At 41.3% G+C, this 21,560-nt stretch overlaps 1 protein-coding gene across 1 annotated transcript; it reads left to right on the top strand.

Moving 5' to 3' along the window:
• Window positions 1–141: 141 nt before the first annotated feature.
• On the top strand, window positions 142–21,442 carry ern1 (endoplasmic reticulum to nucleus signaling 1). Its single transcript, XM_073493959.1, has 22 exons — window positions 142–414; window positions 7,037–7,157; window positions 9,807–9,840; window positions 9,984–10,056; window positions 10,288–10,360; window positions 11,506–11,628; window positions 12,118–12,219; window positions 12,300–12,561; window positions 13,089–13,167; window positions 13,765–13,924; window positions 14,774–14,889; window positions 14,981–15,175; window positions 15,372–15,636; window positions 15,751–15,841; window positions 15,940–16,129; window positions 16,465–16,564; window positions 16,701–16,900; window positions 17,474–17,621; window positions 17,899–18,026; window positions 18,659–18,782; window positions 19,939–20,006; window positions 20,088–21,442. The coding sequence occupies exons 1-22, from the start codon at window positions 337–339 to the stop codon at window positions 20,625–20,627; spliced, it is 3,270 nt and encodes a 1,089-aa protein (XP_073350060.1). The 5' UTR covers window positions 142–336; the 3' UTR covers window positions 20,628–21,442.
• Window positions 21,443–21,560: the final 118 nt, after the last annotated feature.

Raw genomic sequence — 21,560 nt, 5'->3', positions numbered from 1 at the left:
AGAAAATGTCACCCGGATGTGATTTATACCACATCCGGTTGTCTGTACGTCTCTTCTGATTGGCTGACACCGGCGCTACGTCTCCCCTCCTCCACTCGTCGTGGATATCTATCCCAAAGTCCAGCCCCCACAGTTTTCATCATTTCAGGAAGAAGAGGATCTAACGTTGTGCTCGTTGCTGCTGCTGCTGGCTCAGTGCCTTTTTTTTAATGTTGCAACGTTGTTAAAAAACAAGAAGAAGAAAATCGTCACGTCTGGTTGTTAGCCTAAACACGTTTTCTATGTAGTCTGCGGCCGTCCGGACCAGCTGTCTATCCCGGTTTGAGACCAGAAAACATGGACTGGACAGTGAGCAGTCGGACCCGGCTGTGGTGCATTTTGGCGTTGCTTTGCTGCGCTGCTCTCCCACAAAAGGTAAGAGGGGGGCTAACTGGATAAGCTAGCTTAAGTTAGATGACATTAGCTCGGAGTTAGACGCTAAACTACACTTTTCAGTCAGCGCTAATGATTTCCAGCCTTTAGCCCCACAAGTATCAGAAGTCCAAACTACAATATGTGTCACTCAGCGGAGCTTTGACTGTGTCTGCATGCGGCGTGTTGTCTTGACATGACAGAAGTAAGCTAACATTAACGTTAGCTTGGCGGCTAAAAGCACTCGTTTTTAACTAGTATGTGCTCCAGAAACCTTTTTATTAACTTCACCAACATTTCAGTGTCCACGTTGAACATGTCCAATACACCAGCCTTGATGAGACACTTAGGTAGCTAGGTGAATTTGTAATAAACGTCTCCCTATTTGGGGGCTATGAGAGTTTGTTTTGCTCATGAGTGTGTTAGCTGTATTTTTTGCTATTTTGCTTTGAAGCGAGGCTCTCATCAACCTTATTATTATTTTAATTTCATCAACTTCCCCCCACGTATCTCAGAACCACATTAACAAAGTAGTGAATTTCAGAAAACTGAACTGAAACTTAGGCTTTGTACCTTTTTATAAAAAGGTCAGTGTGTTGGTGTTGATTAGGCTTGGTAATATGCTAATATTCCCATTGTTTGCATGTAGATATGGGGTGATGTGACAGTGTTATTTCACAGCTATCATGCCCATAATAATTGCAATTCACCACCCACAAAACATACTGTAATTACTTTATGGTAAGAAACAAATATTTTAATTATATTACAGACAGGACATTTTGTGAAAAAGAATCAAACATCCTCAAATTATGATAATAATCGTTATCTATATGGCACCTTCCTTCACTTGGTTACATGGTGCTTGTACAGTGAAATTAAATAAAATATGTATGCAATTACAACACCCAAACCAGCAAAATAAAATGCATAAAACATGTAAAACCTACCAAAACAATGAGAGAAAACATTCATAAGCAAGCAGTGTTCTTATGAAAATGGGTCTTAAAAAGAGGTAACGATAAGGTAGTCATAAATCATAGGTTACTCCTGCATGAATAAAGAATACATAAATGGTGGTCACCTCATAATCCTGTTGTTCTTTAGTTTGAAATCCAGTATTTACACATATCCACTGTAACTTTTATTTGTGGGAGATACAAGGGAAAGCAAAGCCTTCATCCATGGTGACAGGCTTAGGATTTTGCAATGACTGGAAAGATGCAGGCTCTCCTTTGTGGCAATTCAAAATAAATCAGCATATAGTGTTTTTGTCCCAATCTGCAACAAAATCTTATATCCCCCCCATCCTAACTTTCATGTTAGCACAATACTTATTAACTTTTCACAAGACTGAACATCATTAAAACTACTCATTTAGTATTTTTTGGGTCCTGCAAAATGCATTGTGCAAATGTGATTGAAACAGTTTTGACACATTTAGATAGATCTTACCAATATCTGTCTTCATGAGAGCCCTCCTCTGTGTTTTGATTAGATCTCTACAACCATTTGAAGTTAGCAGGACAGATGCAGTATGTGTATGAGTTTATCTGTAGTCTCTAATTTAAAAACTTTTACGCCAAAGCATGGCATTGTTGTGCACAATAAGTCTTTGTAGTTAAGTTAATTAAATCATGCACAACCTGCGCCAGAGTAGTACAAACTGACCATACAAACATCTATGCCTCTGTGGTGTGATACCCAAACATTATGTCTGTGAAGTACCAGTTACTTTGCAGGGGAAGGCTGTAATAAAATATAAATCCCATTGTGGTGCTCTGTGTTGTTTACCAAATAGAGAATGGATTCCCTAGTATTAGTGGCTGGCACAGAATGAAGCTAGCTAACTTGCTGAAACTGAGCCAGATCCCTAGAAAATCTCTAGGCAGAGACATTAACTGCCAGGCTAGTGAAGCACTTAAGCTAAGCAGCAGATTAAAGTAGCCTCTTAATCCCCTATCATGTCTCAGGTTCTTCTCTTAGCCTGTTAGACCGTCTGCCGGGGCAGTGGGGGGCTCCAAATGATGATAGGCTATCTATAGATTTTTACAGAGGTGTGAGTGTGTGTGTGAATGAGAGAGAGATATACCAATGAAAGAGCAACAGAAAATGACTCGTATGTGTCTCTCGTCACTGTCTCTTCCTCACAGTTTCCATTATAAAGATGTGTCAGCGACTATGCAGCTATTATTGTTCACACATCCGTAGGCCATTTATAACATCACTAATATTCCTTATAAGACTGATAATTGACTAAAGTTCCTCAGTGGTAGTTTGTTCCATTGCTCTCTTGCGCTGACCGTATTTTATTTCCTTTTCCTGCCTGTGCAGACATGATTCACATTGAACTAAGGCATGTCGATTTGCTTCAAAAACAAAAAAAGTTGTGATCATACACTATCTTATCACAACAGTAGATTGGCTGTGCTTTGACTGAGTGTGCCTGAACGAGAGCCGACACGTGACATCCTCCCCACTGAAGCAACACCATGCAGAGTGCAGCTGATACACAGTGTTGACAAGAAAGGTTATTAAGATGTTTCTCGAACCTATGCTAAATTTAAAAATGTGTCAACACATTGTTTGACAGTTATCTCCCCAAGGTATAACCCCCCACCTGTCTTACTATGGTATCATTCAAATCTCCTATTTGTGTTTGAGGCAGTGAAGAAAATCAAACCTGTCTGTGTCGTCCTCATACAACCCTGAAGGAAAACCTCTAATGATTGCTTTAATGTAGGAGTTTAAGGCTGTTCTTAAAGCTGCATTTTTTAGGGATGTCTAGATTGATTTTCAAAACATATTTTTGACGACTTGAAGCTGTTGCTGCAGCTCTACACCTCCCATGAGGTGTGAGATAAGTATTTGTTGGTTCCTGTGTTGGTTTTCTGCAAACAGACTATTGGCTGCAAACTAGTTGGTGTTAGGAGAGTGTTCCACTTTACAACAGGAAAGCAGTATCCGGTAGTTTAGGCCCAATTAATACATGCAAGAGTTCAGACTAGAAAACATATTTTTGTAATAATAGTCTCACTTATAGATATCAGTTTTTGTCTATTAAAGTCCCACTGTATTGAGGCCTTTTAGAGCCCATATGAAGACTTGTTTACTGTCATTAGAATTTCCAATCCCAATCAACAATTGATTTTTTTTCTCCTGTTTTAAGCATTTCCACAGAAATATCCTACATAAGCGACCCTGCCATTTTTTTGTTTTGTTTTTGATTGGGAGACGCCTAGCTGCAGAAATGACATACTATGCTTTTAAACGGTCAGGCGATAAATGAAAATTTTGTGTTTGTCACACACCCAGTAAAACATTCAAAAACAAGACTGACTCAGTGTTTCACATGAAACTACCAATTCATCTGGTCCATCATTGATGTTGTCTTTCTGTTTGCAGTTCGCAGTCGCAGACCTTAATGAGAGCCTGCACAAAGTCTGTTTTGGACATGGTGCTTACACTGTCATATGATGTTGATGCACCATAAAAGTGATACTTAAAAAGTTTATCTTTGTTTAATGTGTGCATTATCAATTGGAGCATCTCTACATCTTTACTTTCCTCTCATTCCCGAGTTGTCCCCTTACTCTGTCTCCTGTATGAATCCAGTCTCCCTCATGTAAAGAGACCCTGTCTATCGGTCTCTTACTTTTTACTCTAGCAATTCTCCTTCTGACAAGTGATAGCAAATTTACAGCTTTTGCCCAGTTGCTCTGGTTCAAACCCCAATACCACCAACTGTCGGTTTATGATGTAATACGTCACCATCCTGTTGACAGCATATCGCAGTATCTGACAACGTGGTTATAATGTAGGTGTACTACTGAAGTGCTTGTGTTCAGTCCGTGGAAAAGCTGGCAGTTACAGCCTGTCCTGTGTTCAGGTTGGTCTGCCATGCAGGACTCCAGACTTACTGTAACCAGTGAGATCATGAGCTTTGTAGTCAGTGTCCCTTTAAGCTATGCCTGGCTTCATTGCAGACAGGAAAGTGAAGACCTCAGAACTTGCCAAGACTCTGGTTTCGCCCAGTTCTGTCGTATTATGTAACTCGCTTACGCAACAACTAAACATTTCTGTTACACAGAAAGAGGAAATGAGAGGTAAATTTCCCGATACATGTGTGTGTGATTCTGACAAAGCTTTAAAGCAGCCAGGCATTGTAAACCAGATGCTCCTGAGGCCTAACACTATAGAATATTCTACAGTTGTTCAATAACAGCGTTCATCCAAAACGAGGAGGCTAACAGATGTTAAGAAAGTTATTTGCTTGCGAAACCAAGAACCCTGATAGAGGTTACAGGGGGCCCAAAAACAAGCTGGTTATGAATCTCCCAGTACAGTTGTGTGATGCTCGGGAGTTTGCAGCCCAGTGGGAACAGTCACAGGTGCACAATATTGACACACATGCTTGTTTAAGTTGTGAGACTACAGCAGAGGAGCAGTAGGCAAATGGGAAAGTTTCAGTTTATGGGGTTGTTTTGGCCTTGGTTTCTGTTTGGTCAGTTACAACAGGGTAGTGTTTTCCTGTTTTCAGTTTAAGTTGAGGGAGAAAGAAATGAGAGATGTAAAATAACAGCTTGGTCCTCTCTGATTGTCATGCGCTGATCATTTTTTATTGGTTTTGTAAGGAAATGCAAGTTGACCATGAGGAAAATCCTGAGTGACTCAGGGATAGTGACTGCATTTGCCCTCCACACTGGTGGTTTGTGTGACTTAAGAGCACTTTAACCCCCACCTTCCTTACCTCCCCAGAAGTGGCTAAATGCTCAGAAGAGTGTGGTCATGATTATGGACTGGTGATTTGCATTCTATGTAGGGGCTATTTGCACTGCCCCCAGGGAGCTGTTCAGGGGGATTAGTCCGGGATGTTGATCAATATCACTGTGGTTTAGGAGGAAAACGAGGTCTGTCTTAGCTGCTTAGCTGTTGTAAGACTCCTCCTTGCCAACCATTTTGAAAAAAAAAAAAAAAAGTCAAACATCTGCGGGTTCCAGCTTCTTCAATGTAAGGATTTGCTGCATTTCTTTGACCTTTATGACAGTAGATGAAGAGTATTTTGGATTTGGACTGTTGGTTGAAAAGAAGCAGTTTGGAGACGTCACTTTGTCTATAATATGAAATAATTATTCGTTGCGGCCCCGATTTTTCATTCCCAGTCTGACCCTGATCCTGGCTCCATCAGAAATAAATTAAAAATGGCTGTAAATCAAATAAATTTTTTTCCAGAGACCAGAGTCATGTCTTCTTTTGATCAACCAACAGTCTAAAATGGAGCTGCAACGATTAATTAATTAATTAATTTGTTGCCAACTTAAATTAATAACCAACTATTTTGGTAATCCATTAGTTTGAGTAATGAAACAACTTGATATAATTGATGAATCATTGCAGCTCATATCAAAGCACGCAGACCGGTCAAGCTGAGTTCATACAGTCTTCTCGGGGTTGTTGGGCAGTCAGAGCTCTCAAACGCGTCCCCCACTGGAGCTCTTCCTGCATTTTGGTGCCAGAAACCATACGAAGCCCACAGCTTGGTTTTTAAGAGCGGCGTTTTTAGAATTCCATAGTGGGTGAGTGGAGCACACATCACCCACAGCGCCGTTAATTCTGGCTTAAGCTGAGTCATGAGGCCGGGTCGTGTAGCTGCTGTTGTGGTTACGGGGCCTAATTGTTTTCACTGTATTTACTGCATCTTCCTCTGAGTTTTCTCTTTGTATATCTGGTGGCTGTCATTGTACGGCGCTTTTGTCACATACACTGTCTGGCATATAGTGAACCAGTCCAAGTGTTCCCGTATCTGTTCATGTCCCCCCCACATTTCTGCGTGGGAGTAAAAGGTTCTGGAAAGAAAGGTTCCCATATGGACCGTCGGCCCACTATTCATCTGTGCAGCAGAGAGGAGTTGAAGCACCCTCTTCACTCTGTTCATTTTAAATTAAGAAGGAGCCAAACCAACCTTATAAGGCCTGCTGGGTGATAGCACAAGTGTAATGCTGAAGTCCAGGACATGTACATGTGCTCAGCCCAGTGCCCAGTTTGTTTACCTTCCACCACGTTGCAACCCTCTGCTCCTGCCCTCTGTTAGCAAGCTAGTCAGCCCCCTCCTACTTTGATCTTCAGCTGTTATTGTGAGGTATTGATTTGTAAAGTGGGCCGTGGTGACACACTCCCTGGGGCTACCCACTACCCCCAACCCCTTTCAGCTAAAGGCTAACTATACTGGGGTGAATATGAGAACAGGCCTCTCCTTTTTTGTCAGACAATGGATCATCTTCTGCAGATTTCTTCACATCAGTGTGCGAATAATTTGAATAATAAGCATGCTATTATTCAACATATTATGAATGTTTGGTCCAGGTGTGTGTGAGGAATACTTAATGTCTGAGTGATTAGTTGCTGATGACATTATTCACAGCCTCAATGCAGGAGCACAGGCAGCACTTTGACCTAACCTGTGAGTTAAATGGGGGCATGCATGCTCACACATGCAGCCTGCTTGCCTATGTATGAGTTTAATATCACTTTGATTCATGTGCATTATTAATAAGTTTGTCTGATAGTGGAGAGATGTGGTCATTACCGAACATCACATGGATTTTTTTGTGTTGTGTTTCTGCAGGGGTTATGCAGTGCCAGCACAGTTTCCCTTCCTGAAAGCCTGCTCTTTGTGTCCACCCTGGATGGAAACCTGCACGCTGTTAGCAAGAAGTCAGGCTCTATCAAATGGACTCTGAAAGAAGGTAAGAGGAGAGGGATGGATTTGATTAGAGTTTTTGTTTGTGTGCCTTTTTTTTGTGTTCCTTATTCAGGTTACATTAGCAAAAACAAAGTGCTTTTGTGAGTTGCCGCAGGGAAAACAACGAGGTCCCACTGCTGTTTTTGAACCACAATGAAGTCATTTTGGGTTTTGTTATTTTCATCATTAATTTATGCCATGAAAGGTTTAGTATAACACAAAAATAACACTGTAATTAACTTAACAATTTACAAATTGGGGGCCACATGTCTGAGTCCATATCAAGACTGTGCCACTGACTGACTGTTATCTTAATCAGTCGATTTTAATTAAAAGTACCTGCTGTGTTCCTAAAAATGTGTTCGCACCACAACATTTTTAACCAAGGATTCAAATGCATTACCACCATTAATAATAGACAAGAATTAAACCAAAGTCATATTACTTTTATAACGCTAAACGTGATAATGCTAAACATAGGAGTAAAATTGGCTGATTATAATTATAACCAGTTGAGAAACAAAAAACACTTACTGATTATTTAAAAGCATATACATGTAATTAATCTGGTCAAATGCTGATGGGGCTTTTTTACTGGTATTATTGTCTTATAAGAAATGTTTTCTGGGCTTAAGCTCAGGAAAATGCTGGTAGATGTTCTGTTAGGCACGAGAACTGGGTAATTATTAACTGAGAGAGGGGCAAATATAGCCTGTAATCAAGGTCAGAGTTGGCAAGGGTAAGCAACTTAGCTGTAGTATCACCTGCACACACAGCATGTACTATGGTTACCGTGCTAATGTCGGCACTATACATTAGGCTAGATAAGATACACTGAAGGGTTAATGGAAAACTTGTCCTGAAAAAGACATTTACAGTTTTTTTGGTGAAGTGTATCTTTCTTAGAGTAAGACACATAGACATGTTCTAAATATATATTTTCTCACATTTTTAAGAAGAATAAAAACTACTGTAGTTTGAACCTAAGAGCGCTGGTTAGGTGGACCTAATACCCAATTCATTAATAATAATCAGAGGCAGAGGCTGCTTCCTCCGCATCATCTGTTTTTCTGGAAGAACTGCTGAATATAAATTTGACCAGTTCTGTACCAGGCTCCGCACACCTGTTGTTTTGATCCACTCAGGCTACTGTGCACCCACATAATGAGGAGGAGGCGGGAATCTTTTTCCCTGGACCAAGACATCTCAGTTCACCTGTGCAGTATATCCTCTTACTGTTTGCTCTTCACTCTATGTTGAGTTTGCAAACATGTATTTGCATTTTAGCCAAGCAGAGTTAGTGTCTTTCTATGCAACATAGAGAACCACTGTTTTCTTTTCACCCCCTGCAATTACACATAATGAATGCTGATGCTTCTTGAGTTGTTGACCACCTTCAGGTAATCCTACGCTTCCCCCCACCCCTTCCTATTGTTGACCCCTTCAGGCACCTCCACAGAGATCAGCACCATCTGGTCCACGCCCTGTATGTTCACACTGTAGGGAGGTGTGTTTGTCTTGTAGCAATGACAGTTGGGCCTTCATGGCTTAAAGAACTACTGTAGTTGCTAATTATGCCACATGGTATGAAAATAACATTCAATGTGGTGGACCGAAAAAGCTGATGAATTTCTCCATTTGCTCCATTAAAACATAATATTGCATTATTGCTTGTTATATCTCACATTGCAGTAATTACGTCAACCAGGGAAGATCCCTGTGAAGTCATTTGTCCATTCAACGTAGCGTTGGTCCGCTACTCACTCTGTTGGTTTTTTCAAATACTGCAGATTTGCTAGTCAATGTGGTTATGTGAAATTTGGTTACAGAAGTAAGAGGACATTAAATACCACAATCTCCTTGCCTTCAAGATCAGTCAAAATCTAAAAGCTTTAGATCACCTACATTTAACATACTGTATCTCAAACAAGTTTCCAGTTATTTAAGTTCATTTTCAGCCAAAATCTCATTTTCATTCTCTGCTGAACGGAAGCTAATAGCTGCCCAGAGGGGAGGAATATGATTGCATGCGTTGGATAATGGTAGGCAGTCATGTAAAATGTAAAAACGTTGTAATTAATGGGCTTAAACGTGCAAAAACATGATCATGTCCTTTAAAGCACCTGTCCCCGGGAGGCGTTTCGGGGAGGAAAATTCACAGCATAGTTAGATCATTTTAACCATGTCATTTTTCATATTTATTTCTAATATTTAAATACAGAGCAGAATGTGTTTCTTTTTTTTTTTTCTTTTTTTTTTTACTGTGCCAGGATAATATTATAATTTGCTTCTGCTTTAATTAGTCTGTTGGATGGACATTCGGTATCATACTGAAGCTCATGAACAGATCAAAACTTTCTATCACTTTTTATAGGATATGATCCAGTATTTGCTCATCAAATAGTCATTTTTTTGTTTGTTCCCATCACTGGTTTTACATGCCTGATGTTGTTTGCAGACATGAGAGACTGTTTTCCTTGCATGTTTGCCCTAGGGCAATTCGTTTTTGTTTGGACCTTGTGTACTGTGCAGTTGAATGTAACCGTTGCTCATGTCATACTCTTACTCAACAGCTTCTGGCCGTGCTCTCCATTGTTGGTTAAAATTGTTGTCAGTCCTGAACTTCATTTTGTCGCTCTTTCCCTCCTTACAGATCCAGTTCTTCAGGTCCCCACACATGTGGCAGAGTACGTACCTTTTGAGTTTCTTTTCTACATGGGTGTACTGCACCTGTCTGTAACAAAAGATGGTGACCGGTTGAGCTTGTCTTATCTGTCACTCCCTTTACTGGTCTATAAATGTAATGCATCTTCTTAAATCTTTACTCTAGACCAGCCTTTCTGCCTGACCCCAATGATGGCAGCCTGTACTCTCTGGGAGGAAAGAACAACGAAGGCCTCACAGTAAGAGGAAATCACTTTTATCACAACCCGTAATCTACCCTCTTTTTTTAAGAAACACAACTCAGTTCCCTGTTCTACAGAAAAAAAACCATAATCACTCACCACATATTGTGTGTGTGTATTTAAGCAATGCTAAAATAATGCACCATCACTCTGAAGTTGCAGCCATATGTCAAAGCATGCAGCATGTAAAGGTTATCAGATTTTCATTCATTCCTTTTTCTCAAACAGAAATTACCGTTCACTATTCCTGAGTTGGTCCAAGCCTCTCCCTGTCGCAGCTCTGATGGAGTCCTTTACATGGGTAAGGCTAACTCAAGTGGGGATTATATAAAACCTTTTGATTTGACACATTGTCTGTAGTTTTCTTCTCCACAAACATGTGCAGTCCCTGTCCCAGTCTGTCTGCTCCCCTAAATGGGCTGGTGTTATCTTCCAGCACCTTTCAATTCCACTCAACCAGCGGTCGCAGCCTGTTCTCTTTTGAATTTACAACAGTTAAGAAAGAAAGGTAATCTACCGTAGAGACTGCGTGGCTTTGTTTAAAGGGAAGCGAGTGACATTTGCCTCCCCACAGTCATTATCAGTGAAGCTTTTGTTTTCATTCAACTGAAGCTGCTGCTGGCACAAAGCATAATGGAGAAGAAAAAGGTCTGAGAGTGCTACAGACTTGAATTCTCGCACTCTAAATCTGTTCATGTATGAATCATCATCTGGATTCTCTGATTTGAAGCAGGCATTCATGGTTTTTGCATTCATCTATAATAATCTATGATTACGGTATTACTACCGCACCCTGCATTGATAAAATAAGTGAGATGCCCAAACAAAGAAACCATGGTGGGTTGGTCGTTTAATTATAGAATGGTAACACCCATCACTGTCGAGATTAAAAAGCTGCATTTTATTCTGCTTGACTAGGCTTGCACTAGTGCACCTTTTGGTAATTTTGACGATTTCATGTAATTTCATGTTTCATGTTCATGATCACAAATTTGTCTTGATAATCATTAGATGCTATACTCACTTAAAGGGGTTCTGTGGAACTTTGTTGTGTGTTAGGTGCCGGTCATTGGTTTATGTTAGCGGTCTCCATTTCTAAGCTAATGTTAGCTATTGTTGCTCTTTGTTAGCAGAGTGAGGCACAGGTGAGGCATTCGAGAATGTGCATTAAAATCACATTCTTTGGACTGTCACGGAAATCAGACCTGAGTCATTTACAAAGAAATCCAGACTCCAGCAGCATTAAACAACTGCAACAAATCGCCCACAAGCTTGTAAAAGCAACTGAAAGAGACGGGGAACACATTTGTAGAGATGACAAAAGTACAAGTAACAGAATTCACAAATACAGAATACATTAAGTTTAGTAACATATAAAGCATGTAAACAGTAATCATGGCAGAAGATGATTGTTTTGTCTGTGTGTGTTTATGTTCTCGTGTCCAGGTAAGAAGCAGGACTTGTGGTATGTGGTGGACCTGTTGACTGGCGAGAAGCAGCAGACCCTGACCTCCTCCTTTGCTGAGATGCTGTGTCCCTCCTCATCTCTTCTCTATCTGGGACGCACAGGTAAACAAACAAACCGATCCTAACCTGGCCAGTCTCATCTTAATCAGATCATCGTTGCACCCCATCCCATTCAGTTGCTGATTTAATCTTTGCTGATCAACAGACCTATTTGTCTTGCATGCTCTAACCCCAAAGTGTTGGCAAACCCTTATTTACCTATTGCTCAGCTCCTGTTATCCCCACCCCCCCAGTCTGTTGCTGTAGTGCTTAAGGCTGGAGAAGCCGGGGGTGGTAATTGTAGACCAGGATCTAAAACATGAGATCCCTGCATAGTGAATACTATAAATCCTTAACTGGGTGTCAAGTCTACACTCACAGCTGGATTTTGTTTCCCGTTTTATAAAGCAAAAGAAATTCAACACCACTTAGTATTTACTCCCAGGAATGGATACTCATGCCTGGCTTTTGTGTATGTTACATAAGGAGAATAATGTGATACACATATATCTTCCTGTGTGAATATGCTCTTGTTGTTCACCTCCTTGTCAGAGTACACCATCACCATGTATGACACCAAGAGCAGAGAGTTACGCTGGAATGCCACCTATTCTGACTACGCCTCCACCCTTCCTGATGATGACACCAAATACAGTAAGATAAATAAACACTCTGGCTCTTTTTGTTTTTGTTTTTGACACAGTGGTAACCACTTGCTCTTTGTTCCCACACAGAGATGGCTCATTTTGTGTCCAACGGTGACGGCCTTGTGGTGACAGTGGACAGCGAATCAGGAGACGTTCAGTGGGTGCAGAACTATAACTCTCCAGTGGTGGCCATGTATATCTGGCAACGCGAGGCCCTCCGCAAAGTTGCCCACACGAATGTGGCTGTGGAAACCCTGCGTTACCTCACTTTCATGTCTGGAGAGGTTGGCCGCATCACCCAATGGAAATACCCATTTCCCAAAGAGAAGAAGCCTAAAAACAAGTTCATGTAAGCACACAGGGTGGATTTTTTAATGATTGATGATTGGTACTACTTTGACATGTATCTTTTTGATGCCTTTTTAAAGAAGGATTCATTTAGTTTTTGACTTGTGATATAATACCATTCAGAGAACAAACACTGGCCAAACCCTCTTTCAAACCTTCTGCCTATTAATCATAAAATACAGAGTGGATAAAATCCAGATATGCTGTTGTAATATGTGAGATTGCTTAATGTTCAGATGGTGTCTAGACATGTAATAACTAACAAGTGGGTGCCGACAAGCCTGCTTTCAGCTCTGGTTTCACACTACAGTATTGTTTTTATTTTTATATTCATTGTGTTCACACCTGCTTCTGTTGAAAAGAACAAACGGGACTTTCAGTGGTTGATCCTTTTTTAAATGTTTGCCTGTTTGGAGGTAACGGAGAACTCTGAAAGTTCACTGTAATGGTACACACACTCCACATGTGTTGCCATAATTGTATTTCTAAAAGTAAGCTGGAAATTGAACTTTTTTTCCCTTTTTTCAGGGCTACTTTGTATGTGGGTAAATACTCGACCAGCCTGTATGCCTCTCCCTCCCTGGTGCACGATGGAGTCACTGTGGTGGTGAGTGACCGTTACATGTATATCTTCATTTAGGCAAAACACAATCCTTATCAGTGAGACATGAACATAAAGCATGAAGGTTTACCGTTAAAATATGTGTACGTTTTGTATGGAGTCAAATGTTCCCTGCAGTTTATCTACTGTCATGGTTTCTTAATCCGCCTTCGTTTTTGGTTAGTGGTTGCAAGGCATGCCAGTGAGTTTGCATGAATACATCCTGTTCCAGTTGTGTCTTAGCTTGCCCAAGATCAAGTCACTTTGCCTTACTGGCCAGGCTCAGTCAGGGTGTCTGCAGGGCCTTAAAAAGTCTTAAAATGTCTTCAATACAATTTTATAAATAAAAGGCTCTTCCATATTCGTCGTAGATTAAAACGTGTAAATATCTTAAGCCTTATTATCTGGCATTTAACTGGAAACCATTCAAAAAAACCCATTGAATCTGAGATGAGGGAACCAGAAAAGCAAAAACCTAACTCAACCTAACTCACTCCTACATAAAACCTACCTCTACTTCTAGATACCCTGTAAATTTTTCATATGTAATCCTGTAATTTCCCATGTGTGTTTTTGTGTGTGTGTGTGTGTGTGTGTGCACAGCCTCGTGGCAGCACCTTCCCCATGCTGGAGGGTCCCGACAGCCAGGAGACTGAAGAGGACAAGGAGTGTGTCATCACACCCAGCACCAGTGTCAAGTTCAATGCTGCACTCCGGGAGCGAAACCGTATCAACTTCATGAGGAACTACCTGCTCCTCATAGGTACTACATTTGTACATAATTTAAAGTAATATCTAAAAAAGTAAATATTCTGATTCACGTGACCTTTCCTGAGACGGAGAGAGAGAGAGGGGGGTTTCAGGGCCAGCACCTAAAAATGAAGAAGTCATAGTTTCACTAACAAGTCATGCACTAAGAATGCTCAGTACTGTTCAGTCTTCTGAGCAGTTTAATGTCAAGGAGTGTCATTTATAAAACGCACAATGAGGTTTTAACCTCAAGTAGAAAACAACTTATACCTAGTTATTTATAAAACCTTACTTTGATCAGGAAATGATCTCTAAGCACAGCTTAGATCTGGCGTAAGTGATTTTCCTGCTGGTTTGGTAGACTGAATTGCAGTTTGGAAGGCATATGCGTGTGTGTTTGGCTTTAACCCACTTTTTAGTCCACTGAATAAAAAGTGTTGCCTGGTTTCAAACTCCTTCCATCGCTGTGATCTCATCTTCCAAAAAGTTTGATTTTCTCTTTTGGTCCAAGGCTAGTCCTGACTTAACCCTCATTTGTGCTGGCATTAGATAAGTCACGAGCCGTCCGTTAGACTAAGTTCAAGTATGAATATAAGAACCTGTTTATAAATGAGGCATCAGGGCCTTGAAAGTACCTCTTTGCCTTGAATGACATTTGCACTGATACTGCCCTCTGCTGGAGGATAAAATTAATCATTTGATTATACTGTAAGTTTAAAAACATTGTTTAGTGTTAACTTGCCATTTAAACAGAAAACTATAAATAATATACATATCATTGCTTAAGTAGTATTTGGTTTTTGTGAATGGCTGTGATTCTCATGATGATGATTTAAAAAGTTCACTAATTTCTGCATTTCAGGTCATCATGAGACGCCACCTGAAGCTCACACCAAGATCCTGGAGAAGTTCCCCGACAGCTTCCCTCGCAATCAAGGCAACGTCATCCCACCGACCACTGATAAGAAAGTTGAGGAGGTGCGTGACTGATGAGATCATTTGTTTAGAAGATTTTTCATTAAAATATCTGTGCAGATTTTCTCACTCTCTTCCTCCCTCCCTGCTGTAGAAGGTGAATGATAGTGGTATGGATGATGGGCCACCTTCTCCTCTGCCTGAAACATCGATTCAAGAACCTGGGACCAGTGGTCGCCCTGCACGTCCAGAGGCCCCTGTGGACACTATGCTCAAAGACATGGCCACCATCATCTTCTCCACTTTCCTCCTGGCTGGCTGGGTAGCCTTCGTGATTACCTACCCCAAAGTAAGTAGAACAACACCACCTAGTGGACTGTTGAGTGCCTGCAACTACCCATTGATAACAGAAAATCTGTCATATGCAGAAACAAGACTTCAAGCGATATCAAAGTGTTGGATGGATCATACCAACATATCAGCAACTTCATAATCTTAGAGTTTTGTTATTCTTCAAGCTTTATACATACTTCCTCTCACCTCAGAGCGTTCACAAGCAGCAGCAGCTCCAGCACCAGGAGTTCCAGAGGCAGATGGAGGAGAGGTTGGAGCTCCTCCAGAGGCAGCAGCCGTTCCCCCCTGCAGACGTGGGCCTGGGCTTGGTCCCAGACAGTGACTATCTGGAGGTGGCCCGCACTCGCTCCGAATGCTCGGACCACAGCAGCCCCAACATCACCCCCCGCGCCTCCAACCACTCTAACCTGTCTGTGTCAGAGCTGGGAAGCTCTGCCAATGAGCACGAAGATGGAGGTAAGGATTAAGCAAAATAAAATTACATTCACACTCTTTGTTGGTGCTTGTTAAACACCTGGGTAATAATTTAACTTATGTTTCATTGTTAAAATGATGTGTTTGTTTTATCAGAGGAAGACTCCAATATTGTCAGAGTGGGCAACATAACTTTCCGTTCAAAAGAGGTCTTGGGTCATGGTGCTGAGGGCACCATCGTCTACAAGTAAGTCTGAACAACCAGTAAACAATTATTCATGATGTTTGATTTGTAAAATACTAAAGAAATATTACAACATTGTATTTCCATTGTTTCTCCACAAGGGGTCAGTTTGACAACCGTCCAGTGGCAGTGAAGAGAATTCTCCCAGAATGCTTCAGCTTTGCAGACCGGGAGGTCCAGCTCCTGAGGGAGTCAGACGAGCACCCAAATGTCATCCGCTACTTCTGCACCGAGAGGGACCGTCAGTTCCAGTACATCGCCATTGAGCTGTGTGCTGCCTCACTTCAGGAGGTAATGAATGATAGATCACTCCAGCACCATTTAGTCTGGGAAAAGTTGAGTTAATTGTGTGGTGTTCTGCTGTTGGCAAAACAATGGTATTTTGCTAATTTAGTTTCCTTAATGATGCATTACCTTTTTTTGTGTCATTAGCTTGCAGTTGTACTGTAAGCTAAGTGTTCCATGTGATTTTTAAAGTTTGACAATAAGTGGAGGAAATAACTGGGACCATGGAGCACTTCCCAATGCTAAAATTAATTTGATGCTTCACACATCTTCAGTCTACGTGAAAAAGAGTTGCCCTATTTCATTCATGGACTTCACCAACTGCGGTTTCATCTTTCTAGTATGTGGAGAGGAAGGATTTCGATCGTCATGGACTAGAGCCAGTTATGCTTCTTCAGCAGACCATGTCAGGACTGGCCCATCTGCATTCTCTCAACATAGGTATGCATCACTGAATACAGATCCATTTTCTTGCTCTCATTGTTTGGTAAATCAAAGCAGACTGTAATAAAATCTACACCATTAAGGTATCTAACAGTGTGTTCTTTCTCCTCTCCCCTTCATATTTTTCCTTCAGTTCACAGAGACCTGAAACCACACAACATCCTGGTTTCCATGCCCAATGCCCACGGTCGAGTCCGGGCCATGATCTCAGACTTTGGCTTGTGTAAGAAGCTGGCAGTGGGCCGCCACAGTTTCAGCAGAAGGTCTGGGGTACCGGGCACTGAAGGCTGGATCGCCCCCGAGGTTCTCAGTGAGGACTGCAAAGACAACCCGGTGAGACGGTGGCAGAATAGCAGCTCTCTCATTGTGGATTTAAGCGTTGTTGGTCGTCAGGATTCAGAACATAAACACAAAGTTCTATGTTTTTTGAAAAGGTGTGCAGTCACCTCATTTTGAGAAATAAGCTTCGTTGACAGTTTTGTCAGATCATCTAATCTTTGTCCACTGGAAACTGTAATGCTACCATACTGTGGATTTGAATGTCATGGGAGGACTCTCCAGCTCTCGTTGCTCATTTGAATTGACATTTGGCTGGCAGCACTTGAACTTGACTAATCTGACTGAGCCAAATGGCATTCTACAGGTGATGGACAACAACTGGTGCGCTGCCAAATCTTTCTTCATAATGTTCCTTTTGTGCGAGGAGTCGAACATAAATAGATTATTTTGACAGTAATTGTTTTGGTCACAGGGCGTAGCTAACAGAACAACCTATACCTGTAACTGTTAAGGATTAATGCACATACCAATACATGCCCACTGCATGCACACATTCTTGGTGGTTTATGTGTGTTTCATTATTTTCCACACTCTGACATCCGTCCTCCCCTTTCTTGTCCCTTGTAGACCTGCGTCGTTGATATCTTCTCTGCTGGGTGTGTGTTCTACTACGTGGTGTCTCAGGGAAGTCACCCTTTTGGCAAATCTCTGCAGAGGCAGGCAAACATCCTACTGGGCACATACAGCCTCGACCATCTGCAAACCGACAAACACGGTGAGGACTTAACTTTTGCTTTTCTTTCCCCAGATCACTTCCTGAGGTGTACAAAAATAGTGAAGTAGTTAGATCACTAAGGACAGGTGGTGAAGATGATTGTGTGATTGGGTGTCAGAAGGTACAGTTGTGAGGATTGTTATATGGTGGTGGAAATTTCTAAATTCTGAACAGTTATTTACAGTTTTAAGTAAAAAAAGTTATTTTTTAACTAAATATGCTGTGAAATCATACCTTGTGAGCACACCGTGAAAACCAGCATGTCTGTGTCATTTAGGAGACATTGTAGCCAGAGATCTAATAGAGAAGATGTTGAGTATGGAGCCACATAGGAGGCCTTCAGCTGAGAGTGTCCTCAAACACCCTTTCTTCTGGAGCCTGGAGAAGGAGCTGCAGTTCTTTCAGGTCAGCCTTTTTTTTTTGTCTCTTTTTTTTTCTTACCTGACAATTTCACTGCTTATTATAAAGATCACATGATCTCAGCTGCCCCTGATGTGGTTTAAACCTCTTCTTACTCAAACCACATCTTAGTGCAGTACAGACTGCAAGTGTACTGTGCTGTTACAGACTGGTCCTTGCACACACACTCTTGAACTTCACTCAACAACTTTGTAATTGTGTATATATTCTCATTTTTGTTCAATTTTTATGAATAAACTTCATCACAAATGCAGTCAAACCTGAGAACATTTTAGTATCTAATTATGATTTGGGCAATAATACCAGGTTGTCTTTACTGGACAATATTAAGAGATGATTCTTCGGGACGTTCATTACAAATATATGTAGTATGTATGAAAACCATCCATTCAAAACATGCAAACATTAAGTCTTTACAGCCAAATGAACCTGCATAACTTATAATAGATTTGTCTGTCATATCCAAATACTCACCTCACATGGGGCTGTGCTTGCATCCTGATTTATACAAAAAAGACCCATTCACTTCTATAATAAGAGTGTTTTATGTGTACTGATATGATGGCTGCCTGGCATATTAGTTGAATTTCACTGACATTTGTTGCGGTTTCTTGCAGGATGTAAGTGACAGAATTGAAAAGGAACCGCTGGACGGACCAATCGTGAGACAGCTGGAGAGGGGAGGGAGGGCTGTTGTCAAGGGTGACTGGAGAGAGCACATCACAGTGCCACTGCAGACAGGTATGACATCAGCTAAAATTTAATGATAAAAAAAAGAAGCTTCTGGCAAAGTCTGGTTTGTAAAATAGTCGTTTTGTTTTTGAATCTTATGATGTTATAGGACAACACTCCACAAATTGACTCAGGTTGTGTTTCACACAACGTGCATATGTTCATAGTTGCACTGAACGCTGTATCCTGTCATCATAAAATGATGCAGTGTGTGGTTAAATAAGCCTGCTGTTTCCTGTCAGCATTGTCACCTGCTGAGAAATACAACCACAATGCTTTGGTCTTTTAATTGATCATTAAAGCAAACGGCATAGTAGTGCATTGAGTCAGCCATTTTTTATTTTTTTTTTTTACATTTACAAAACAACTACCCTTTTAAAAACAAGCTAGTTACTAACAGTTTGACATACTTCTTTGACTGTTTGTCAGTCACTTAAGTCAGTAAGTCAGACACCAGGGGTTGGATGCATAAAACTCTGTGTTTAAGACTGCAGGCAAAACCAAATCAAATTGACTTTACAAAGTCATGTGTGCGTCTGATTCTCTTTTTATAAATCTCAGTCATTGTGGAGCTGGACGCACTGTCGTAGGCTTCTTTTCCACCTCGACAGTTAGACTTAAATGGATGTAGAAACATCCTTGGCATATCAATACTTGTGCCACCACTCATTTGACCTGTCACTGAGAAGAAAAACAAAGAAGTGCAAGTTAGACAAGTTGTTTTTACTAAAAGTTTGCATCTCTCACCTGATATTTCATCAACACTTAGAATATCAGTTGCAGCTATCTCAAGGAAAAGGTGTCTAAGTCTGTATGAGGTGACACATTCTCACTGCACATTCTTCTTTTATGAATACTAATTTATGTTTGCGAAACAGTCTCTGCATTGTTCTGTGTGAACGCATCTTTTATACATCTGGGCCCAGATGTCAAGATGTTGTTTTGTTCTCACCTCTGTTATATTTCCAAAATTGCACTGATCAGTCCATGTTTGCGTACCTCAGTCACAGGGTTAAAATAATAATCACACACACACACACACACAGACACAAAAACAGGTGCATTATTTCAGGACTTCCTGTTTAATGGTTCCTTGTTGGATAATAATCAGGGATATTATTCTGTGGTTGACGCATCAGGCTTTATCTCTCACTTCTTTTGGCAGATTTGCGGAAGTTTCGCTCCTATAAAGGTGGATCAGTCAGAGACCTGCTGCGTGCAATGAGAAACAAGGTAGGAATGAATTCTCACGTTATGTCTTTAAAGAAAACTGGTCTTTCCTGTTAGAGTTAACTCTTGACCTTCCTTCAACAGAAACACCATTACCGAGAGTTGCCTGCTGAGGTACAGGAGACTCTGGGCTCCATCCCTGATGACTTTGTGTCCTACTTCACCTCCCGTTTCCCTCACCTGCTGATGCACACCTACCTGGCCATGCGGACCTGTGCATCTGAGAGGCCATTCCTGCCTTATTACTCCGCCGCAGACCAGCTTGCAAAAACACAGACCCAGCACACATATCTCGGGCCGCAAAGACTAAACGAGCCATGCACTCAACCGCTGCCAACACACACATCTTCACCCCCCTCACAACCACAGGAACCCACACATACTTCACACACAACACCTGCTGAGTCAGTGCCCTCTACATCACCAGACGAGCCTGTATCCTCACATTTGCCAGTTCAGACAGTGCAGCCAGCACCGTCCACACAGACTGACCTCCACAGTCAAACAGTGAACCCCACATTTGCCTCAGAATCACCTACAGATCCTCTCAGGCACGGAGAATCCAACCAGCCTGAGAGAAACACACTGGCAGATCCTTCTACACTGGACAATGAACCAGTGTGAACAGGAGCAGAGACAGATGGAGCCAGCACAGACGGGAGCATTGCCTTCGAGAGTGGACACAAAGTGGGACTCAGTTGCTGCGCCGTGAGCTGGTGAGGACCAGGCCTGCAGTGCCTGGGATCCACTGCCAGGTGCAGCAGCTGTGCCCTTAGTTAAGTGCCTTCTGCTCACCTGGGTTAACGTTACCCGACAGAACCGTCCATGGCCTCGAGGAAGTCAGATAACCAACAGGGTGTTGTTGGACGTTATCTTGTAGCAGGACTTTTTATTTTATAACGGCATGTCCAAAAAAGTGTTTGTCCCAGAAATGTTTTGGCCTCTATTGTGGGAAACATGTCTGGATGTTGTTGAACACTTGTGTAGTTTTATTGTGCAATGTTGTATTTCTCAGTGAGCCTGCTCACTGCACAGATACTGTATGTATATTTTTGTATAGAGGGATTCAGAATTTGGATCATGGTTGATGAATCATTTAATGTGGCCGATGTGCCTTTTTTTAAAAAAATATCACTGTGCTGTATGGGTACAGATCTTTTAAAATTGACTATGCTAAATGTGCTTGATTCCAGTTAATGCTGCTAGACTGCTTCTCTTTTGTCAATCAAGACTATTGTGCTGACTCTGTAAGAGTGGACTGTTCCAAAGGTTGTTCAGGGTGGCCTCTGAATACAGTAGGTGATTTTATTCTCATGTGATTATGTAGTCAAAGACGAGGTTAGAGGTGAGGCTGCAGGACTCTCATGTATAATAACTTTGCAAGGGTGTCAAAGTGAAGTTAATGACTTGCACATTAAATTCTATTTTTTTTATACTAACATTGTGTGTTGATTGATTGCTGCATCTCAAGATGGGGATTGGGAAAATATGTACATGTGTATATATATTGAACCACAGCGGGGGCCTTAAAGAAACTATGTACATTTAATAAATATT

The sequence above is a fragment of the Pagrus major genome, chromosome 23, assembly GCF_040436345.1.
Source record: "Pagrus major chromosome 23, Pma_NU_1.0".
Lineage (NCBI taxonomy): Eukaryota > Metazoa > Chordata > Actinopteri > Spariformes > Sparidae > Pagrus > Pagrus major.
This window is presented reverse-complemented; position numbering and strand designations above follow the sequence as displayed.